We start from the raw sequence: 19,436 nt of genomic DNA, 5'->3' as shown, positions 1-19,436 counted from the left end.
TTGTGCCTGGAGAGTCACCACATGCATATACCTTTAGCCTCTAAAGTTCCCGTGGTGCCAGTATCTGACGGTGCATCTTCTGGAAGGCTGGGCTCCTCTTCCTCCTTTAGCTGAGGGGTGTCGACATTCTAAGCAGCTGAAATGAAAGAGAGGGATAAGGGTTGGCTTGTGGTGTGAGGGAGAGCAGAGAGAAAGAAGTGGGTGTTCAAAGCACCTGCAGCTTGTGATTCAGAGTGTGTTGGGTCAGGGAGAAGTCAGAAGAGACAAAGAAGGTTAGGTATGAAGAAACCCTGCAGTGTCTCCTCCAGTGTCGCCAGTCACTATGGACTCCGCTCTGCCCCTTCCCACCGTGGCCAGCATGCTCTCTTCAAGGGGGGAACGGTAGAGGGTGTGCTTGTGGGCTCTTCTAACTCCGGTTCCAGCCTGCTGCTTTGTGATATGTGTGACCTTCTCCTGCAAAAAAGAAAGGAGTGTGTTAGCGAGTGTCTTGTGAGGTGTTTGGAGAATGTGGCTGTCATGGTAGAATAGCTGATATGTGTGAGATGTGAGTTGTGGGTAAGTGAGGGTTGCAATAGTGGTGAGTGTGTGAGTATGAGGAGAAGGAGATGTTGTGGTGTACTGCAGTGATTGTAGGAGAGTGAAGGGTAGTGAGGGAGGGGTGTCTTGAGTGCTGTCAGTGTTGCAATTAATAAGGCTGTAGGTGGGTGCAGCTGTGAGCAGAAAGTATGAGAGTAGTCTTCCTACCTTAACAACTCTGGTTAAATCATTGATTTTTTTACTACATTGCAGCCATGTCTTAGGTGCAATGCTCCTGGCATTCACATACTCGGTGATTTCTTCCAACTGTCTGCAGAAAAGATGCCTGGAGGGCTTCCTGCCTTCTGGGCAGAAGAGGATGTCCCTCCCCCTCGCCACTGCCTGCGCCAGGGCCTCTAGTGCAGCAAAATTCAACTACCCTTTAAGAAGTGCTGGCTGCCTTTAAGTGGCATCATAGCCGCCTGATATACCCCACCCCCCACCACCCGATAGGCATACAATGAATGAGCAGCACGGGTAGCGCTGGCTGCATGCTAGGAGCATTAAAATCAGCAGGCAGCATGAATCTGGGCGCGATCGGATTTTTAGGTCATGCGCTAGAGTCCTTAAACCATAGGTTTAGAACTGAGTAGTAAGAAGACTGTTTTGTTACATTGTATAATAAAGCACCATTTCGCCAACAAAACATAAAATAACCTTCTGTAAGGTGGCATCCAATTTTTTCAGGTCTGGTTATCTAAAGTAACAAATGTTTTGAATGTTAATAACATTGACCCGTAATATTTTCATGGATTGTGTTTTAGTTTAATTACCTTCACATATGTATTTTGATAATGACGTTAAGCAATAGATATGTATTCATTTTAATTGATGATATAGAGAATAATAGTTGGGAATGATTTTGTAAATAAACTAGTGGAGAAATTCAAATGATAATAAACTACTTGAACTTCTGTCTTGTGCTCTGAATCCTTCAATTCCTTTTATTCCTTCTATTTCCTTTTGTAATCACATTTATGTATCTATTGTTTTTATCACCATCAGCTGAGGAATTATTGAAGACTGTTTTATTTTGTTTTAGTCATGGGGAACACTAATGGCCAGAATATTCCATACTTCTGTCCTTCAGAAGAAATGTTTAAATAATGTCCCATCTGCCTGTTCTGCTAGTTTAGGTGGACGTTAAAGATCCCAAGGCACTATTTGAAGAAGAGCAGGGAGTTGATCTGGTTGGACAACATTCCCTGCTCCACAAATATTACTCAAAATATGATTGGACATTTATCTATTAGCTATATGTGGGAAGTTGCTAGTGCAAGATGGCTGACACATTTGTCTTCAGAATAACAGTTAATATGTCAAAAAGATAATTTATTGTGTAAAGCATTTTGAGATGTTCTGATATGAAAGGTATATTTATGTATAAATATTTTACAGTTGATGCATAATGGACTTCTCATTGAAGGATTACAGTTATGATTTAATCACAGCAAGTTTACCAGAATTTAATCTGCAGATGATTACTAGGAAATAACAGTGGCATTATTAATTATATGGAGATACAGGAGAATATGGAACTGTACAAATAAGGATGATCCAGTGACTCAATTACTGACATTGCAGGAAGACCAAATCTAATATGTGTTGTAGCAGAGGCTGGACAAGATATTTCATGGTATAAATAGATGGTGTGTCACAGGCAGCTGTGGAATGTGATAAATATAGACACAAACTGACTAGATAATTTGTGAAGTCATGAGTGGGCTATGATGTACCTCACAACTACAGATATTTATCACATTACATGACTAGCCATGACATATTCAGTTTTTCCACTGTGTGCTACATTGTTCAACCCACGCTGATTTTATTGGAACTTTTGCCACCTGACATTGTACATGCTAACCATTTAAATAAAACATTTTGAGGTACAACCGGATGATTTCATATTCTACACACAATCATGATGTTGTTGAACAGAATTTAGTCTGTATGAATAGGGAGGTTTGGTCTTGTTTCTAATCATAATTATGTCTCTATATTTTAATATCTATTTATAGGAAACTTGCAGTTACTTTAAATTTTGGTTGCTACCACAGTCAGTGTACAGCTCACAATACACAAGCCATTGGAAGTGAGGCCCATGCCACTCATATTCAATTGAACAGACAGGACATTTTCCCCATATGAATAGATTTCATTTGCAAAATTAGTTAAAAGTAGATGTTATTCAGTTGAGAACTAAGGTGCACCCTAGCTTGCTTTCTTCTACTGATGGTGCAAAAGGACAAAAAATTGCAATTAGGTATTTAGTGGTCTTGGGGTGATAAGTATTACACAGCTTTGAAGTTGTACTATGTGAATATTAGTATATGAACACTTAACACATTTGTACACAGACCCTTTGTCCATTACTTCAACAGAGGCATTAACCAATTTATTTCAAGTGAGTTAATATGTTGATATTGTGCAGAGTAATATTAAAGTCTTGCAACACTTATGAGCCATGTAGGCATGTGATATGAACTTCTGATGAAACAGAGAAACTAGCACAAAGCAGTCTTAATTATGGAAAGTACTTTAAGCACAACAAAAGATGTAAAAGGAAAACAAATCCTGTAAAACAAAAAGATAACCCCCTATTAAAAAATGAAAATGCACAAGTTTAAACCTATGGCATATGTGTTTGATATTAACTGCGATTGATGGGGTTGAATATACATTCGTATATGTTGACGCTTATTATTGTTATTATATTGCAGGATTTTTCCTTTTTGAATTTATACGTGAATGTGAGATCATGCTTTGGGACTGAAGGCAGATTGTTGTTGGTTTGCAACCACATACAAAAATATCCTGTGAACTTCCCCATTTCCACATCCTGTTTATTATTTATATGTGGGCCATTTTAAAAAAAATTCATGATGTTAACTCCCAATTTCTAGGTAAAATCTTTATATATATTCTCAATTCATAGTGAAGCTGCAGAGCGAATTTGCAAATAGTTGTACTCCTCTAGTATTCAATTATCCCAATTTACTTTCCATGCAATTAAATAAAAACGCCTGATAAAGTAAAATTGTTGCCCATATTTATTGCAAACGTGCAAGTGGTAATCTTTTATAGTTTAACCCATAAAGGGCTGTACAATATTCATTGCACAACAATGGAAACTGATGCTTCCAGTCATAAGTCATAAGACTAGGAATTACCGTTGGTGATATTAATGGATGAACGCTCATTACATTTATATGATTTTTCCTCTGTCTATTATTTTGAGGAGGTGCTAACCCATTTAAAATGTCTGCTAATATCGCCAACAGTAATTTCTAGTGTCAGTGTGATATTGTCTGTGGCATTGTAAAAATAGCCGGAGGACTACCAATGATCTTTCATTGAAGCAAAGTTCGAAGTACATTCTATAAGAAGAAACAGTTTTATGATTTTCCTAGAAGTGGCGAATGTAGAAAATCTTTTCACTATGTTTATGATGTTGATGAGATGTAGGAACCACAGGAAATCTTTCCCATGGTGCTTACATTTTGCACAAAGAATACATCTCTTAATTGCAATAATATTAGAAGCACCTATTCCAGTTCAGCTGTAGGAAATAGTGGAATATCTTGACTTTGTACAATAGTGTAAAATGGGTGATAGCATGTCGGCAGCCTGTTTTACATCTCTCCCAACTTTTTATCTTCAATGGAAATAAAAATGGGGAGAGATGTTAAACGGGCTGTCGACTCGCTATCACCCATTTTACACTATCGTACAAAGTTAAGATCAACTCCAGTATGTCAGGCAGTGTTGTTTTCATTAACTAAAGGAGGAGAGAAATAATCATCAGCTAATATTATTGTATTTTTGCCAAATAAATTAAAATTAGAACTAAATTTCTTAAGACTACAACTATAAAACTCAAATTCAAGATAAGGAAGCAACATTAAAATTTAAATCAAAAGCAAAATACTGCAGATACTGGAAAACTGAAATAAAAACAGAAAATGCTGGAAAAGCTCAGCAAGTCAGGCAGCATCTGAGGAAAAAGAAACAGAGTTAACGTTTCAGGTCGAAGACCTTTCATCAGAACTGTTTCTTTCTCCATAGATGCTGCCTGACTTGCAGCATTTTCTGTTTTTACTAAAATTTTAATTATTATGAGGACTAAAGCAACACTTTGGGAACAGATATCGGAAATTGAAATGGATGAATAAAGTTTTCATTGTCGTTCAAGCTACAGTTTATTGTTTCTTGTGGCTTTGTGAGTTGTATCAGTGAAACAATAATTGATATTTTTTGAAAGATAAATTTTTAAAACAAAATCCTGAAAAAACTAGAACAAAAAACGAGAAAGCTAAAACTAAGTTTTTGATTTTTTTTGGAGACTAAAACTAGGAATACATTTCTTATGAAATTGCTAAAATAAGTCTAAACAGAAACAAACCTAACTAACCAAATTATTTATTGGTCTAAAAGAACACTCCGGGGTGGAATACAATCAGTTTTAATCTGGTGCCCATAATCTGAGCAAACGGAGATTGTAGGACATTTTCATCTCAAATGACGTTGAAGAATTCATTCTGCAACTAAAATGAGAAATTTAAACTACGGGCTTTCAAAGGGTTAAATTCAGGTTCTGAATCACTTTTGGAAATGCATCAATTTCAATTTAAGCTAAATATTTAATGTCGTGGAACTTGAATATACAGCTTTCTCTATACATTCAAACTGTCTGTGAGCAGTACTCAATCTGTCCTCACTTGACAGAATGAAATTCCTTAAATATCATGGAAAAGCAAATGTCAGCATAAAAGGTCTGCCCTTTGCAATCTTTAAAATTAGAATGTTGTTTAATAACCCGTATCCGTAACTTATTCAGTCTTTTAAAAAAAATGCCTTGTATCGATGTAATTTACTTCTTATTAATGTCAGTAAATTATTGGGCTGGATTCTCCTCTGCAATCCCACACAAAGTCAGGCAGAATAGTGCCGGAGAATGAAGGACTGTTTGGGCAGTGAGGTCGACAGCTGCCTCAATGCTCCAAGCTGGAATTCCCTTCCCTGCTCTAGCCGGGACAGCTGCTAGACAGTCATTCCCTACTTGCGGATTGTAAATGGTAGTGCAGGGACGGCCTGGGTCTCTAGTATGTGCACCGATAAAACTGCCACCACCATGTGGAAGGTGCCAATAGAGCCCAGGAAGCAGCGATAATGACCCTGAGGTCATCCAATGGAGAGAGAGTGCTTGGTAACAGCCTCCTCTCTCTCCAATCTAGCCCCCACTTAGCTCTCTGCTGAGGCCCACAAGGCAGCTGATCTTTGGAGCTCTTCTGTTCCTTTTAGATGCCTGACTGAATCTTCTGGTGCTATGGTGACAGTCCCCACTGCAGCACAGGCAGGATTTTGTCCCGGTCACTGGCAGACACTGGCAGACTCCCTCTTGGCGGTGGCAATCCTTTGGGAGCTCGCTGTGCATCTTTGGTGACCCCCAACCGAGGGAAATAAATTGGGGTACGGACGATTTCTAAGTGGCAGGTGGAAGTCCCACCAAACTGCAACTCCATCTGGAAGAGGGGAATCCAGCCCATCATTTTTTTTGCAAATTTTTCCCCATCTCTCCTGCAGATACCTTGCCCAAATAACCATTTTCATGTGTGAGCACAGATTGCGAGTACTGGCAGGCTATTAAATTGTGAATATATCGTAGCCAATCCTACACTTAACCTTATTTGAAAACTACACAACCGCAAGTCCAACATGAGTCATTGGATAGCAATTAGCTATGGGATATTTCCTTCCTCTGGCCTAGCCAAGCAGCACTGTCAGCCCACTTAATATCAACTGTCTCAGCTCAGACCAAGGAAAAGCAAAGTTACCCAATAAGCCATCAATTAAACATTTTTCAATGGTATTTATTTTTACTGTGTTACTTCTTCTCTGGGATCCTGTGCAAGGCACTATCACTGGCCAAGAGAATGGGAAGGCGTTCTATAACTAGTCACTGGGTGTGCAAGAATAGCCATGGCATACCTCCTCCTGAGTTTCCATCTCTCCATGTGAAGAAGCACCTGGTCTCCTGTACTTCATGCCTGCTCTTAATGGAATGGCAGAGATGGGAACTCACCGTGGGAGCACTTGTGCACACAATCTGTGTCCTACAGACTCTGTCACATTGCACTGAAGATCCAGTGCACTGCATCATCTCTGCCCTTGAGACATCAATTTTTAGAGTGCAGTAGCATTTAATAAGCAGACTTTTAAAATTGTAATGATTGGATTTAACAGTAGTTGAAAAGGTTCATGCCAATATGTAATCACTTTCATGTTTCCAACTATCAAGGAGTCCGATATATTAACTTAATTATATTATTGATCTTCAATCAGACTGACTATTAGCTTCCTACTGATCTCACTTCCCTTTATTTAAAGAAAGATAATATTTACAAATTTCATCATTGTACCATTAACATATTCTGCATATTATTTACCCTTAATGAGGTTTTGACTTTATACTCATGCAGGAAAGCTTCTCAGTTTCACAGTGATTGTTATAGCAAATTTCATTGTCAGAAATAAATGATCCCATTGACTCGTTACTTATTATTTTAAAATTGAGCACAATTTTCTCACTTGGGTAAATGTAAAGTTGTCAAGTCATAGATATAAATATCATCCTCATCATTGAAATGACTGGCGATTGTACTGTCCCCTGTTACGTATATCTGGCATGTGTGAAGATCATTAAAACTGACCTGAACTTAAATTATTTCACATCAGTTTTCATAAAGATTATTACAGTTGTGAAGGGTATTTGATACTCGCCATCATACCTTATGAATGGGCACTCAGCTCTCTTCAGAGGTGTCTGGCCATCTATCTTGAAAATCTCTTGTACAGAAATGATTCAATTCACATGGCCTTCTCAGCCATTTCTTTCAGTATGGACCAAGAACTTAGTTTCCATGAATCAAAATAAAGACATAAGAAAAATATATTATGACAAATCCCCCACTGCCTGTTATATGGAAAGGAATTTTCCTGTTTCATTTCAGTTCAGTAAATCAGGCCATAGGGCAGCTATTTTTTCCGTTAGTGTCTCAGTCTATCAGATTTTATGACCGTAGTGAAGAAGTGCTCTTATCACATTTATCTCTCCCTGATTTGACATTATCATGTGAGTGAGATAAGTGTGGAAACAGCACTTACTATAAATATTAATACACATGTTTTTTTTTATTCGTTCATGGGATGTGGGCGTTGCTGGCGAGGCCAACATTTATTGCCCATCCCTAATTGCCCTTGAGAAGGTGGTTGTTGTAGTAACATAATTTTATACTGTTCTTTTGTTAATATTATCTCAACCTTTACTTGGATGTAAAACTGAATATGTAACTTTTCTTTAATGATAAGTAGATATGTTTCAATAAGAAAATCCGCTGGCATTAAATTGTACTAAGCATGGGATTAAATACCATGGGGTCGATTTTGAACCTGTCACCTGGGCGTAAAACTAACGTTGCCGATTGGCCGCCCACTATACAAAATGCCGGATTTTCATTTCCATTGACGATAAGTTGAAAATCCACCCCTCTGGTAGGATGTGAAATTCCTTTCTTCACTAGATTAATGGTAAAAAAATAAATGTGCATATAAATAAGTGGAAAATGTCTTCTCTTTTGTGAGTAGATTTTTGTTAAAATTATTGAAGGCAGGAACTCCACCTCTTATAATTTGGGGATCAGTATTTATATACATCATTCTCAGTCAAGCCCCACGCTGGTTTGTCCACATAACACCACAAATTCTGCAATTGCTGTGCTGTTCTTCATGGCTCATACCGTAGAAAAGAAGAAAGGTCTCCAAGTCTGCTGCTAGTCTGTGTATCCGGATTTAACAATGTAAATGCTGGGAGCAAGCTTCGAATGTCGAACTTAAAGGAAGCCCAATATAAAAACAGCTTAGTAAGAACAATGGTACCGTGTATATTTAAATAGATAGACTATTACTTATTATTGACTTTGTAGAACCAGGTCGTTCTCACTCTATGTGCTGGGTTTACTGTTGATCTTGACAAACCTTACAGTTTACTCGACAGTTGAGCTAACTCCAAACATTAGTTCACAGACTGAGTATTTCATGTTTTAGAAGCTTCATGCATAGTATTGAAACTTTGTCCATTTATATGAATATTGATTTCTTCATATATTGGATCTATTCAACAGGAGTATACCATTGACATATTTTTTGCCCAAACATGGTATGACAGACGTCTCAAATTTAACAGCACTATGAAGGTCCTCAGACTCAACAGCAACATGGTCGGCAAAATTTGGATACCGGACACATTCTTCAGAAATTCAAAGAAGGCTGATGCTCATTGGATAACAACTCCAAATCGCATGCTTAGGATTTGGAATGATGGAAGAATATTATACACTCTAAGGTAACTGAGTTCGTAGTATCATCATAGTAGGTACAGCACAGGAGGAGGCCATTTGGCCCACCGTACCTGTGCCAGCTCTTTGAAAGAGCTATTCAATTAGTTCCATTTCCCTTTTCTTTTCTCGTAGCCCTGTAAATTTTTTCCCTTCAGGTATTTAATCAATTCCGTTTTGAAAGTTACTTCTGAATCTGCTTCCACCACCCATTCAGGCAGTGCATTCCAGATCATTACAATTCGCTATGTAAAAAAATGTTTCCTCATGTCACCTCTGGCTCTATTACCGAACACCTTATATTTGTGTCCTCTGGTTACCGATCCTTCTGCCACTGGAAATAGTTTCTTCTTATTTACTCTATCAAAACCATTCATGATAGAGGTTTCCAATCAAATCTCCCCTTAACCTTCTCTGTTCTAAGGAGAACAACCCCAGCTTCTCCAATCTCTCCACTTAATTGAAGTCCCTCATCCCTGGTACCATTCGAGTAAATCTCTTCTGCATACTCTCTAAGGCCTTGGAATCCTTCTTAAACTGTGGTGCCCAGAATTGAACACAATACTCCAGCTGAGGCCTAACCAGTGTTTTAGAAAGTTTTACAATAATTTCCTTGCTTTTGTACAATGCCGCTATTAATAAAGCCCAGAATCCCATATGCTTTTTTAACAGACTTCTCTATTTGTCCTTCCACCTTCAAAGATTTGTGTATGTGCGCCCTCAGGTCTCTCTGTGCCCGCACCCCCTTTAAAATTGTACCATTTAGTTTATATTACCTCTCCTCATTCTTCCTACCATAATGCATCACTTCACATTTCTCTGCGTTAAATTTTATCTGCTATGTGTCTGCCTATTTCACCAGTCTGTCTATGTCCTCCTGAAGTCAGTTACTATCCTCCATATTGTTTACCACATTCCGAGTTTTGTGTCATCTGCAAACTTTGAAATTACACCCTCTATACTCAAGTTGACCTGTTAATACTTTCCGACGGTGTAAGAAAAAATGAACTCTGACCCGAGGTCAATTGAGTACACTTGGCAATAGATATGAAACCTATTAATTATTTTATTTGCTTATATTTTAATGCCAGTCAATCTTCATTTCATTATTTGTGTTATGATTATTCCGAATGAGAAGAGAATAGGATTTGGTTCAATACAGAACTATTTGTTTTGTTCTTTTCTTGTAAAATTGAGATTTTTTTTCTAGCCGTGTGGCTCAGCAGGTTTGTCCAGTGAGTGGCTGATTCATACAAATAAGAAATGTCCCAGATTGAATCACGAGTCAGTGCTGATCATAGTCAAGATGGCAATAGGGGCATTGCAAATGGTCTTAGAGCTCCTGAGTTAGAGAGAGAAAAAATCAGCCAGGGATCCTGCTCCTGAGCATTATCCAGGTGGAAGTGCACATGATATCGAGTGAGGACAGGACAAGACTTGGCTGTGTATAGCCCACTGACGCTCACTGTCAAGGTTTGCACATGAATACAGGCAATCCTACAATGAGCAATAAAACTAGGAGTTCGGCTTTGCAAAATTCAATCATGATCATGTTAACTGACAAATTAAAAATTAAAGCTCTGATTACCTTGGTCCTGAATTTCCTCAGGCTTTCTGCCATTGCGCCACCATATCTTCATTGTAAATGTGACGGAAACTCTATTGACGCACATAAACGGGGTTCTGCCACACTTCCGACGAAGTTATGGCAGCATAGCGGCAGAAAGTTCAAGGAAATTCAGGGCCCTTTCTATCACTCTGGTGATTGCCCCAGTATTTAAGGAAATCATTGGCTCCATTTTGCTGGAGCAGGGCATCGTTAGTTAAACTTCTTCCCTTACCCTTCAGCTAGAAAAAAATTTGCCCTGTAAGTTGCTAGAAGTGCGAGCTGATAACAGTGCGATGAGAGCAACGGGGCATCTGGGACCTTGGTGAATGATGGGGCCATCAGTCTAGTGCCTTAACTAATGAGATTAAAGGATTGAGAAAGAAACAGAGAAATGACTGAGAAGGATATAGGGTGAATTAGAGTCAAATCAGGTACAAAAAGAGAAATAAAGGGAGGGAAAGAAAGATTGGATTAAGAGACAGAAAGGAAAAGTAAGAAAAAAATTAAATAATTTAAAATTTGAAAGTTTAAAAATCCCTAAGAAGGATTTATTACATGTAAAAATCAGACTCAACAGTTTAAATTGTTCCCTTTCTGGGCCAGAGATGTTATTGGCATTGCAATAACAATTATCACATGGTTAAAAGGGTACTTAAATTGTTAAGTAATAGCCCTAACTTCCTGCAGTGAGTTTAATTCGAGTTTAATGTGCAAATCCAGCAAGTTCTTGAAAATAATGGGGAGATTGAGGGCAAGTTGCCGTTTTCACGAGGCTAACAATGGAGCGGCACAAATCGTCCAGCAACTTGTGGCGATTCACAATTCACAGAGTATCTCTTCCTCGCCACAAGCTGCTGGACGATTTACATATTAATAACGATGGGCACCATTAAATTCGCCGCTATTTTGGCAGCAAATTCTGGGCCATTATGTCTGTTCTCTCTTATTTAACTAATCATAAGCACCATTCAATAATTAAGCCATAATGGAGTCACATTGAGAGCTGTGGGCTTTAATGCACTGTAGTTAGTTAGGTGACAGTAGGTATATTCACTTACTGCCTAACCAGGACTACTGAAAATTCTAATAAACAGCAACATATCATATTTTTGCAGTAGGTTAAGATACTTCACAGAATTACAGAACGGTTACAGCTTGGAAGGAGGCCATTTGGCCCATCGAGTGCGCGCCGGTTCTATGCAACAGCAATCCAGCTAGTCCCACTCCCCTGCCCTTTCCCCGTAGCCCTGCAAATGTTTTCCTTTCAAGTACTTATCCAGTTCCCTTTTGAAGGCCATGATTGAACTTGCCTCCACCACCTCCTCAGGCAGTACATTCCAGATCCTAACCACTCTCTGTGTAAAAAAGTTTCTCCTCATGTCACCTTTGGTTCTTTTGCAAATCACCTTAAATCTATGTCATCTGGTCCTTGACCCTTCCTCCTATGGGAACAGTTTCTCTCTATCTACTCCGTCTAGACCCTTCATGATTTTGAATACCTCTATCAAATCTCCTCACAACTGACTCTGTTCCAAGGAGAACAACCCCAGCTTCTCCAGTCCATCCACGTAACTAAAGTCCCTCATCCCTGGAATCATTCCAGTAAATCTTTTCTATCCCTTTCCAAGGCCTTCACATCTTTCTGAAGTGCAGTGTCCTGGACACCATACTCCAGTTGTGGCCGAACCAGTGTTTTATAAAAGTTCACCATGACTTCCATACTTTTGTACTCTATGCCTTTATTTAAAAATCCCAGGATCCTGTATGCTTTTTTAACCACTTTCTCAACCTGCCCTGCCACCTTCAACAATTTGTTCACATATACCCCCACATATCTCTGTTCCTGTACCCCTTTTAGAGTTGTGCCCTCCAATTTATATCGCCCCTCCTCGTTCTTCCTACCGAAATGTATCGCTTCACATTTTTCTGTGTTAAATTTCATCTGCCACGTGTCCACCCATTCCACCAGCCTGTTAGAAATTAGATGGAATTATTCAAATCTATAACCTCAATTAAAACATTTCATTTATGCTAACGGCTGCTAACAAATGACAATGAGTGCAATATAATATGTTGTTGGCAGTAAATCGGTGCTAGTTAGATCATCACTCCCTTAGTTCTAGATGCATACCAGTTATATTTAAAATCTGAGGAATTTGTAACAATACAGAGGAGATGCGACATGTTAAAGTATCTGAATGGCAATCTCACTAACTGGTAGTTATTGTCTCATTTTCTTTAATATAAAATCTCAGAAACAAAATCAGTTATGTAAAATTGATTTAACTTTGATAACCTGAACCAATTTCGATGTTGTGATTGACTGCTGAAGATATCAGGAAGTATAAGATTTCAATTATGTTCTTTCTTCCTATCTAAATAATACCCATCCCTTTAATATGAGTTGCCTTCCAAATTCCCATAGTTTTTAGTTTTGCATAACGATATCACTGTACTTTGCATTGTGTGGTATAATACATCCTACATGCCTTGTGAAACATCCAGTGATATCTATTGTTTTTTCTTTGTGTCTCAAGTATGGAATATATGCTAATATCAATGATTCATACCTGACTCTCAATTTTATATGTACCTTATGTTGGTAAACATATTTCTGCTATAATGAGAGTATTTCTGTCATAATGAGACTGCCCTCTCGATTACTTCAATGCATATAATGACATTTCACTATTTTTAGGTTGACAATTGATGCTGAATGCCAGCTTCAACTGCATAACTTCCCAATGGATGAGCACTCCTGTCCTTTGGAATTCTCAAGCTGTATGTATTAGTTTACGATATATAACTTAGCTATAGATATTTAAAGCAGCAATGTATTCTGTTACAGCATTGCAGAATGTTTGAAAGAATATTTTGTTACAAAGAAGGCTGTAATAGATGTACTTCAGAATTTTAATACAAATCAACATTTTCTGAACCAATTCTTATCTTCCTAAATCAAAAGCAAAATACTGCGGATGCTGGAAATCTGAAATAAAAACAGAAAATGCTGGAGAAGCTCAGCAAGTCAGGCAGCATCTGTGGAGAAAGAAACAGAGTTAACGTTTCGGGTCAATGACCTTTCTTCAGAACTGGAAGATATAAAAAAAGTTAAAGTTTTTGAGCAAATACAGAACCCGGGAAAGCGGGGTGGGGGGGTGGGGGGTGGAGGAAAGGACAAAAGGGAAGGTCTGTGATAGGGTAGAGGACACGAGTGATTAAATGACAAAAGGGATGATGGTGTGAGGCAAGGAAGGTGGTAATGGGACAGATTAAGAAACAAAAGATTGATCAGGAGTAGCTGTAAATGGCAGTAACCATTACCAGCACTAGCTGACTGAAGGAATGGGAGCAGTGGTTATGATCTGCAGTTATTGAAATCACTGTTGAGTCTGGAAGGTTGTAAAGTGCCTAAATGAAAGACGAGGCGCTGTTCCTCAAGCTTCCGTTGAGCTTCAACGGAACAGTGTAAGAGGCCGAGGACAGAGAGTGGGAAGGGGAATTAAAATGGCAAGTGACCGGCAGGTCAGGGCCACGCTTGCGGACAGAGTGGAGGTGTTCAGCAAGGCGATCACCCAGTCTGCGTTTGGTCTCCCCTGTGTAGAGGAGACCACATTGTGTGCAATGGATACAGTATACTAAATTGAAAGAAATACAAGTAAACCACTGTTTTACCTGGGGGGAGGGTTGTAAGATGGCGGGGGTGAGGGGTGGGGTTTGTGTCGCGTTCCCGCCCCCTACTACTTTTGCTTGCCTGTCTTCAGGCACGGGAAGGTTGTCTGTCCTAGAGGAGCAGGGGCCTAATTTAAATAGCAGCATCGCATTGCGATGATGTCATCAGGACGTGCAGGCCATTTTAACCATGGGCCCAGTGCCGGCAAAGCTAACAGCAGCAAGGATCCAGGCTCAGATAAATATGTTTTTAAATTTTCTTGTTAAAGATTCCTTGTGGGCCAGGAGGAGCAGAAGTGCACCTCCTGGCCCCACAAGGATACCATGGGCCTCCCCTGCCTTGGGATTCCCCCCCCCCTCCCTAATCCCTACTTAGCTTAATTTACCTTGGCCTGACCCCCATACCAAATTTGACTTCTGCTGATGGGTGACGTCATTCTCGATGGCTTCAGGGTATGCAAATGATGCTTTGGAGTTAAAGTCTCCCGGGCTTCACGCTTTGGGGCACTGGATAGTTGATTGCCTGCTTTGGTACCCACATGCCCGATTCCTGGCCAAGTTAAAATTGGCTCTGTAGTGGTGATAACATCAGCTGTACTCTGCATACAAGAAATTATGACACCAACACCAAATAAGTTATATATTCAATGGCATTGTAATAGTAATAGTATGTAGCTTTGTGGTCATACCCATGATACTGGTAGCAGTGTAGCGATTCTCCTCTCTTCATAATCATCAACATCCTGGGGGTCACCATTGACCAGAAACCCAATTGGATCAGACACATAAGTGCTGTGGCTACTATAGCAGGTCAGAGGCTGAGCGAGTGGCTCACCTCATGACTCCCCAAAGCCTTTCCAGCATCTACAAGGCACAAGGCAGGAGTGTGATGGAATACTCTCTACTTGCCTGGATGGGTGCAGCTGCAAACAAAACTCAGGAAGCTCGACACCATCCAGGACAAAGTAGTCTGCTTGATCGGCACTTTATCCACAAACCTAAACATCCAACCCCTCCATCACCGGCGTACCATGGCTGCAATTTGTACTATCTACCGGATGCACTAAAGCCTTACACTTGCCAAGGCTTCTTCCGCAACACCTCCAAAACCCACAACTTCCACCACCTAGAAGGACAAAAGCAGCAGGTGCATGAGAACACCATCAACTGTAAGTTCTCCTGCAAGTCATGCACCATCCTGACTTGGAAATATATCCCTGTTCCTTCATCATCACTGGGTCAAAATCCTGGATCTCCCTACCTAACAGCGTGGTGGGAGCATCTTCACCACATGGACTGCAACAGTTCAAGAAGAAGGCCCTTCACCACCTTCTCAAGGGCAACTAGGAATGGGTAATAAATGCTGACCTTGCCAGTGACACCCACATCCCAAGAATTTTTTTTTTAATGATTTTTCTGACTATCTATTTATCTGCTTGTATGATGATAACTGCCTGCTCTAATATACTGTACTTTAAAAAACTAACATTTAACGGTGTTGGAGCGTGGGGGTTGGTGGGAAGTTAATGTCATCTGTGAGAGGTAACAGGCAAGGGTTGAATAGCGTTGTTGTTGAAATAGATAAATTATCTGAAATTTTACTTGATTAACTTTGAAGGATAATGAGCATTTATGTAGAATGGAACAAGACTGCTGAGGCAGCAAAGCAAGAGGACCCAGGTTTAGGGTGGAGTAATTAAATTTAGGACATATGGAAGAATTTCCACAAATCAACAGCTGGAATGGGTTAACGGAGAGAGGACATGACTTTTTTTAAAATAAAGGTAGATGATTGTTTCTGTCAATGCCGCCACAGGAGGATCTTGATGTAATACATGTTAAAAATGCTACTATTAAATTAAATATAGCTCTCAAGAGATTAAATTCACAAAACATTAGAGCTAGGAAATACAGATTAGAATTCAGATGAAGTATCAGAACCAGTGTGCTTTAGATAATGGAAGTTAGTTCAGGTATCCCAGTGAACATCCATATTTTTTGTCATTGCAATGATCTGTTTGGTTGGGCCCAGTATTCTGGTTTGCGAAATATACACTCTTGGGAGGGGAGGTACTCAGGTTTATTGAAAGACGAACTGGCAAACCACTAAACAGGGAAGAAGTCAGAGGAACAACCCACCCACTTCCTCTGGTCAGTAGAAACAAAATGGAGGAAAAGTAAGACCAGTTCTGTCTGGAAAGGGAGTCTGGCCTAGTGAGGGGAAAACGCCCTCATCTTAAGCTTCTGACAGAACCAAAAAGTTGACCAGGACGTTTAGTTAGCCTACAAACATGGGATTGTTTAACGTGGTTTATTATTTCTTTTTTATTCCAGTGGAGGGCTTTGAAGCTAAGTGAAGTTTTGATTATAACTCACTTTGTATGTTCACTTGCTCTCTGTATAATAAAGCAACTTAGCGATTCATATCTGACCTTGTCTCACTAGTCCGCCTATTGAAAGAATGGAGATGTGCATATGAGGGCATGCATGAAAGACTTGGGGTAGATTTTCATCTTCACCACATGGGCAGTAATCTGGACTCAGAGACCCTATGCAAATTAAACAAATTTTCAGATGATGGCATACTCAGAGGGATAGCTTAGAAATTGCAGAATGAGCTGGATAAAATATGTATGTGGGTCAAGGAATGGCAGATTAAATTTAATGCAGACTAGTGCATGGTGTGCACTACAATGGGTGACATATACTTCATTAATGGTGTTGAAATAACTAAGGATAAAGTGGAAAGAGACTGAGGAGTCTTGATAGACTCGAGATTCATCATGTCCAACCAGTTCTAGTCACTGAGATGCAAGGGAGATACTCAAACCCTTGAGGCAGAGCATAGAAGAGCCACTATGCTGGTCCCTAATGTTAGATATCTATTATGAAGAAAGACTAGAGAAAATTAGATTTTTCAGTCTGGAAAGGAGGTGTCTGAGAGGCAATCTTATACAGGTGTATAAAATAGTTAAGGGACTGGAAAAGGTAAATCGGCAATATTACCTTAAATTAAATTGTGAGGCTGAAGGACAAGAGCACACAGGTACAAACTAGTAAAAGTTAAATTTAAGACTGATGTCAGGAAGTTCTTCTTCACACAAAGAATGATCAACTTCCAAATAGACAAGTAGAGGCAAAAACCTTGGAGTCCTTTAAGAAACAATTAGATGCTGCAATGGCAGGACTGCAGAATCTTCCTGAATGGATTAATCATGATGGGCTGAATGGCTTTGCTCATCCATAATTACATTTTGATCTTGTGATTGAAGTTATCCTCTGATTGTCTGAACTTTGCTTCAGGATATTGAATAGGGGGGACAGTGCTCACAGTGGGGTAGTATACTTGGTCTGTGAAGGAGGAGACTTAACGGCATTTTCTTCCTTCATGATTTCTTGTATCCTTCTGAATACAAGATTTCAAACTCTTAATACAAGGGTAACAAAAAGATTGATTACGTTAACTTTTTCTAATCTCATTTCTAGATGGATATCCTAAAGATGAAATAATATACCAGTGGAAAGATGGTTCGGTTGCGTATGGAAACAAACGTTCTTGGAGGCTGTACCAGTTTGCATTTATTGGATTGAGAAATTCTACAGATCTTGTCAGTACTACTTCTGGTAAGTCACTTTTTAAAACTTGCTGTGAACTAGCAAAATAATTCTTCCCATGAAGGTTTGAGGTTTGAGGTCCACTGCAGGCTCTACTGGAAAGCTTTTGAGAACTGTGAAAAATATTTGTTTAAACAGAAGATTTGTAACAGGAAGGTTTATCCTGATGAATCTTTGTTGTACTACTGATAAAACTTGGTATTTACAACTGGGAATGTTTGCAATAATGAGCTGAGGTGTCTAATTTGTGGGAAATGTGCAAGCCAACTGAAGATTAGTTTGGTGTTTTGGTTCATTCTAACTGGGGTCAAACACTATCGAAAAACCTCTGGAAGTGATATCCCACTTTTAGTAAATGTAGATGATGTAAGGTGTCACTCTTCAGATGACAATTTAACACATCTCTCTTTTGAGGTTGTATGGGTCATGATTGGCATACTGTGATGTCAGATGGCACGGGTATCAGTACTCAGCATGAAGTCTGTTAAAATAATACATTATAAGACTAATGGGGAAGTACAAACTGAACACAAAAAGCATAAGTTCAGGAATAATCATTTAATGAGTTGCCTGCATACTCTGAATCTTTTGCTTGGGTGATCTTCTGGAAACTCAAAATGACCTGGAAATCATGTTCTATTTCACTTGATCTTAAGGTGAACATTGGCAAAAGCCCAGGAATCACAGATCTGATCTGATCTGTGGAACTGAGTGTCATGTCTACATAGCAGAGTTTGAAATGATCATTTAACCAATATCTATACAAGGCACATGTAGTTTACACAGAGATATTGCTCGAATTTCTTCTTGGGCAAATTATTGAATACTGCCTGCTCCCAATGTGCATTTTTTTTAATAGATTATATGTGAACTGGAAAATATATTTTTAGAATCTAACTTGACCTTTGGAATGTCAATAGATCCAGGAAATTCCAAGCTCCCCAGGCCAGCCACTTTTTAAAGTTACCCACTGATACACGGTTGTTTTGGGTGACGACCCTGGCCACTTGGAATTCACCGGTTGACAACTCTAATTTTTTGCCTAAAAAACAGATGTGACAGGGATCAATTTCTCCTCCCTCAAACCTTGAGTTGATGAAGTCGTGGATTAGTGTTTTAATAATAGAAGGATAGAGGTAGCAGTGCAAGAGGTCAATATGGTGGATGTGGAGTCCAGGCAACTAACTTGATGTTGGGCAGGAAGGGCAGCTCAGGGTTGAGCATAACACTGAATTTGCACATCATCTTGTTTAACCTTAGTGGGTAGCTTTAGGGGTTGATGGAGCTTGAGCAAAAAGTTCATAGGAGGTGGTCTGAACTGAAAAGGGTGGCTTTGATTTTGTCATTGTTGAGCTGGTGGAATTTTCATCCTGAATTTAACATAAACAATGACAATATCAAAATATTTTCACTCTACTCTGCTCTGTTGATGTCTTTTTTAGATTCATGGCTGTGTGGTTTGACAATCGTTTCCAATTAGAAGAACACATTACAATTGTGACTCTCATTAAAATGATCCATAATTTATCAGACAGCAATTGATTGATAGGGTCATAACATTTGGGTTT

The 19,436-nt window shown here is 39.3% G+C and overlaps 1 protein-coding gene across 2 annotated transcripts in view; it reads left to right on the top strand.

The window, feature by feature from the left end:
- The first annotated feature begins 8,837 nt into the window (after window positions 1-8,837).
- Window positions 8,838-19,436, top strand: part of LOC137332367 (gamma-aminobutyric acid receptor subunit gamma-2) — a 77,205-nt gene continuing 66,606 nt past the window's right edge. The window contains exons 1-3 of one of the 2 annotated variants that reach the window (XM_067996134.1): window positions 8,838-8,980; window positions 13,280-13,362; window positions 17,740-17,877. In XM_067996134.1, the coding sequence (XP_067852235.1) occupies window positions 8,853-8,980; window positions 13,280-13,362; window positions 17,740-17,877 (349 nt within the window). In that variant the 5' untranslated portion in view covers window positions 8,838-8,852. The remainder of the gene's footprint in view (window positions 8,981-13,279; window positions 13,363-17,739; window positions 17,878-19,436) is intronic. The other variant, XM_067996133.1, reaches the window with a different exon arrangement.

This window comes from Heptranchias perlo, chromosome 14, assembly GCF_035084215.1.
Source record: "Heptranchias perlo isolate sHepPer1 chromosome 14, sHepPer1.hap1, whole genome shotgun sequence".
NCBI lineage: Eukaryota > Metazoa > Chordata > Chondrichthyes > Hexanchiformes > Hexanchidae > Heptranchias > Heptranchias perlo.
Note: the sequence above shows the minus strand (reverse complement) of the source record. Positions and strands in the feature narration are given on the sequence as shown.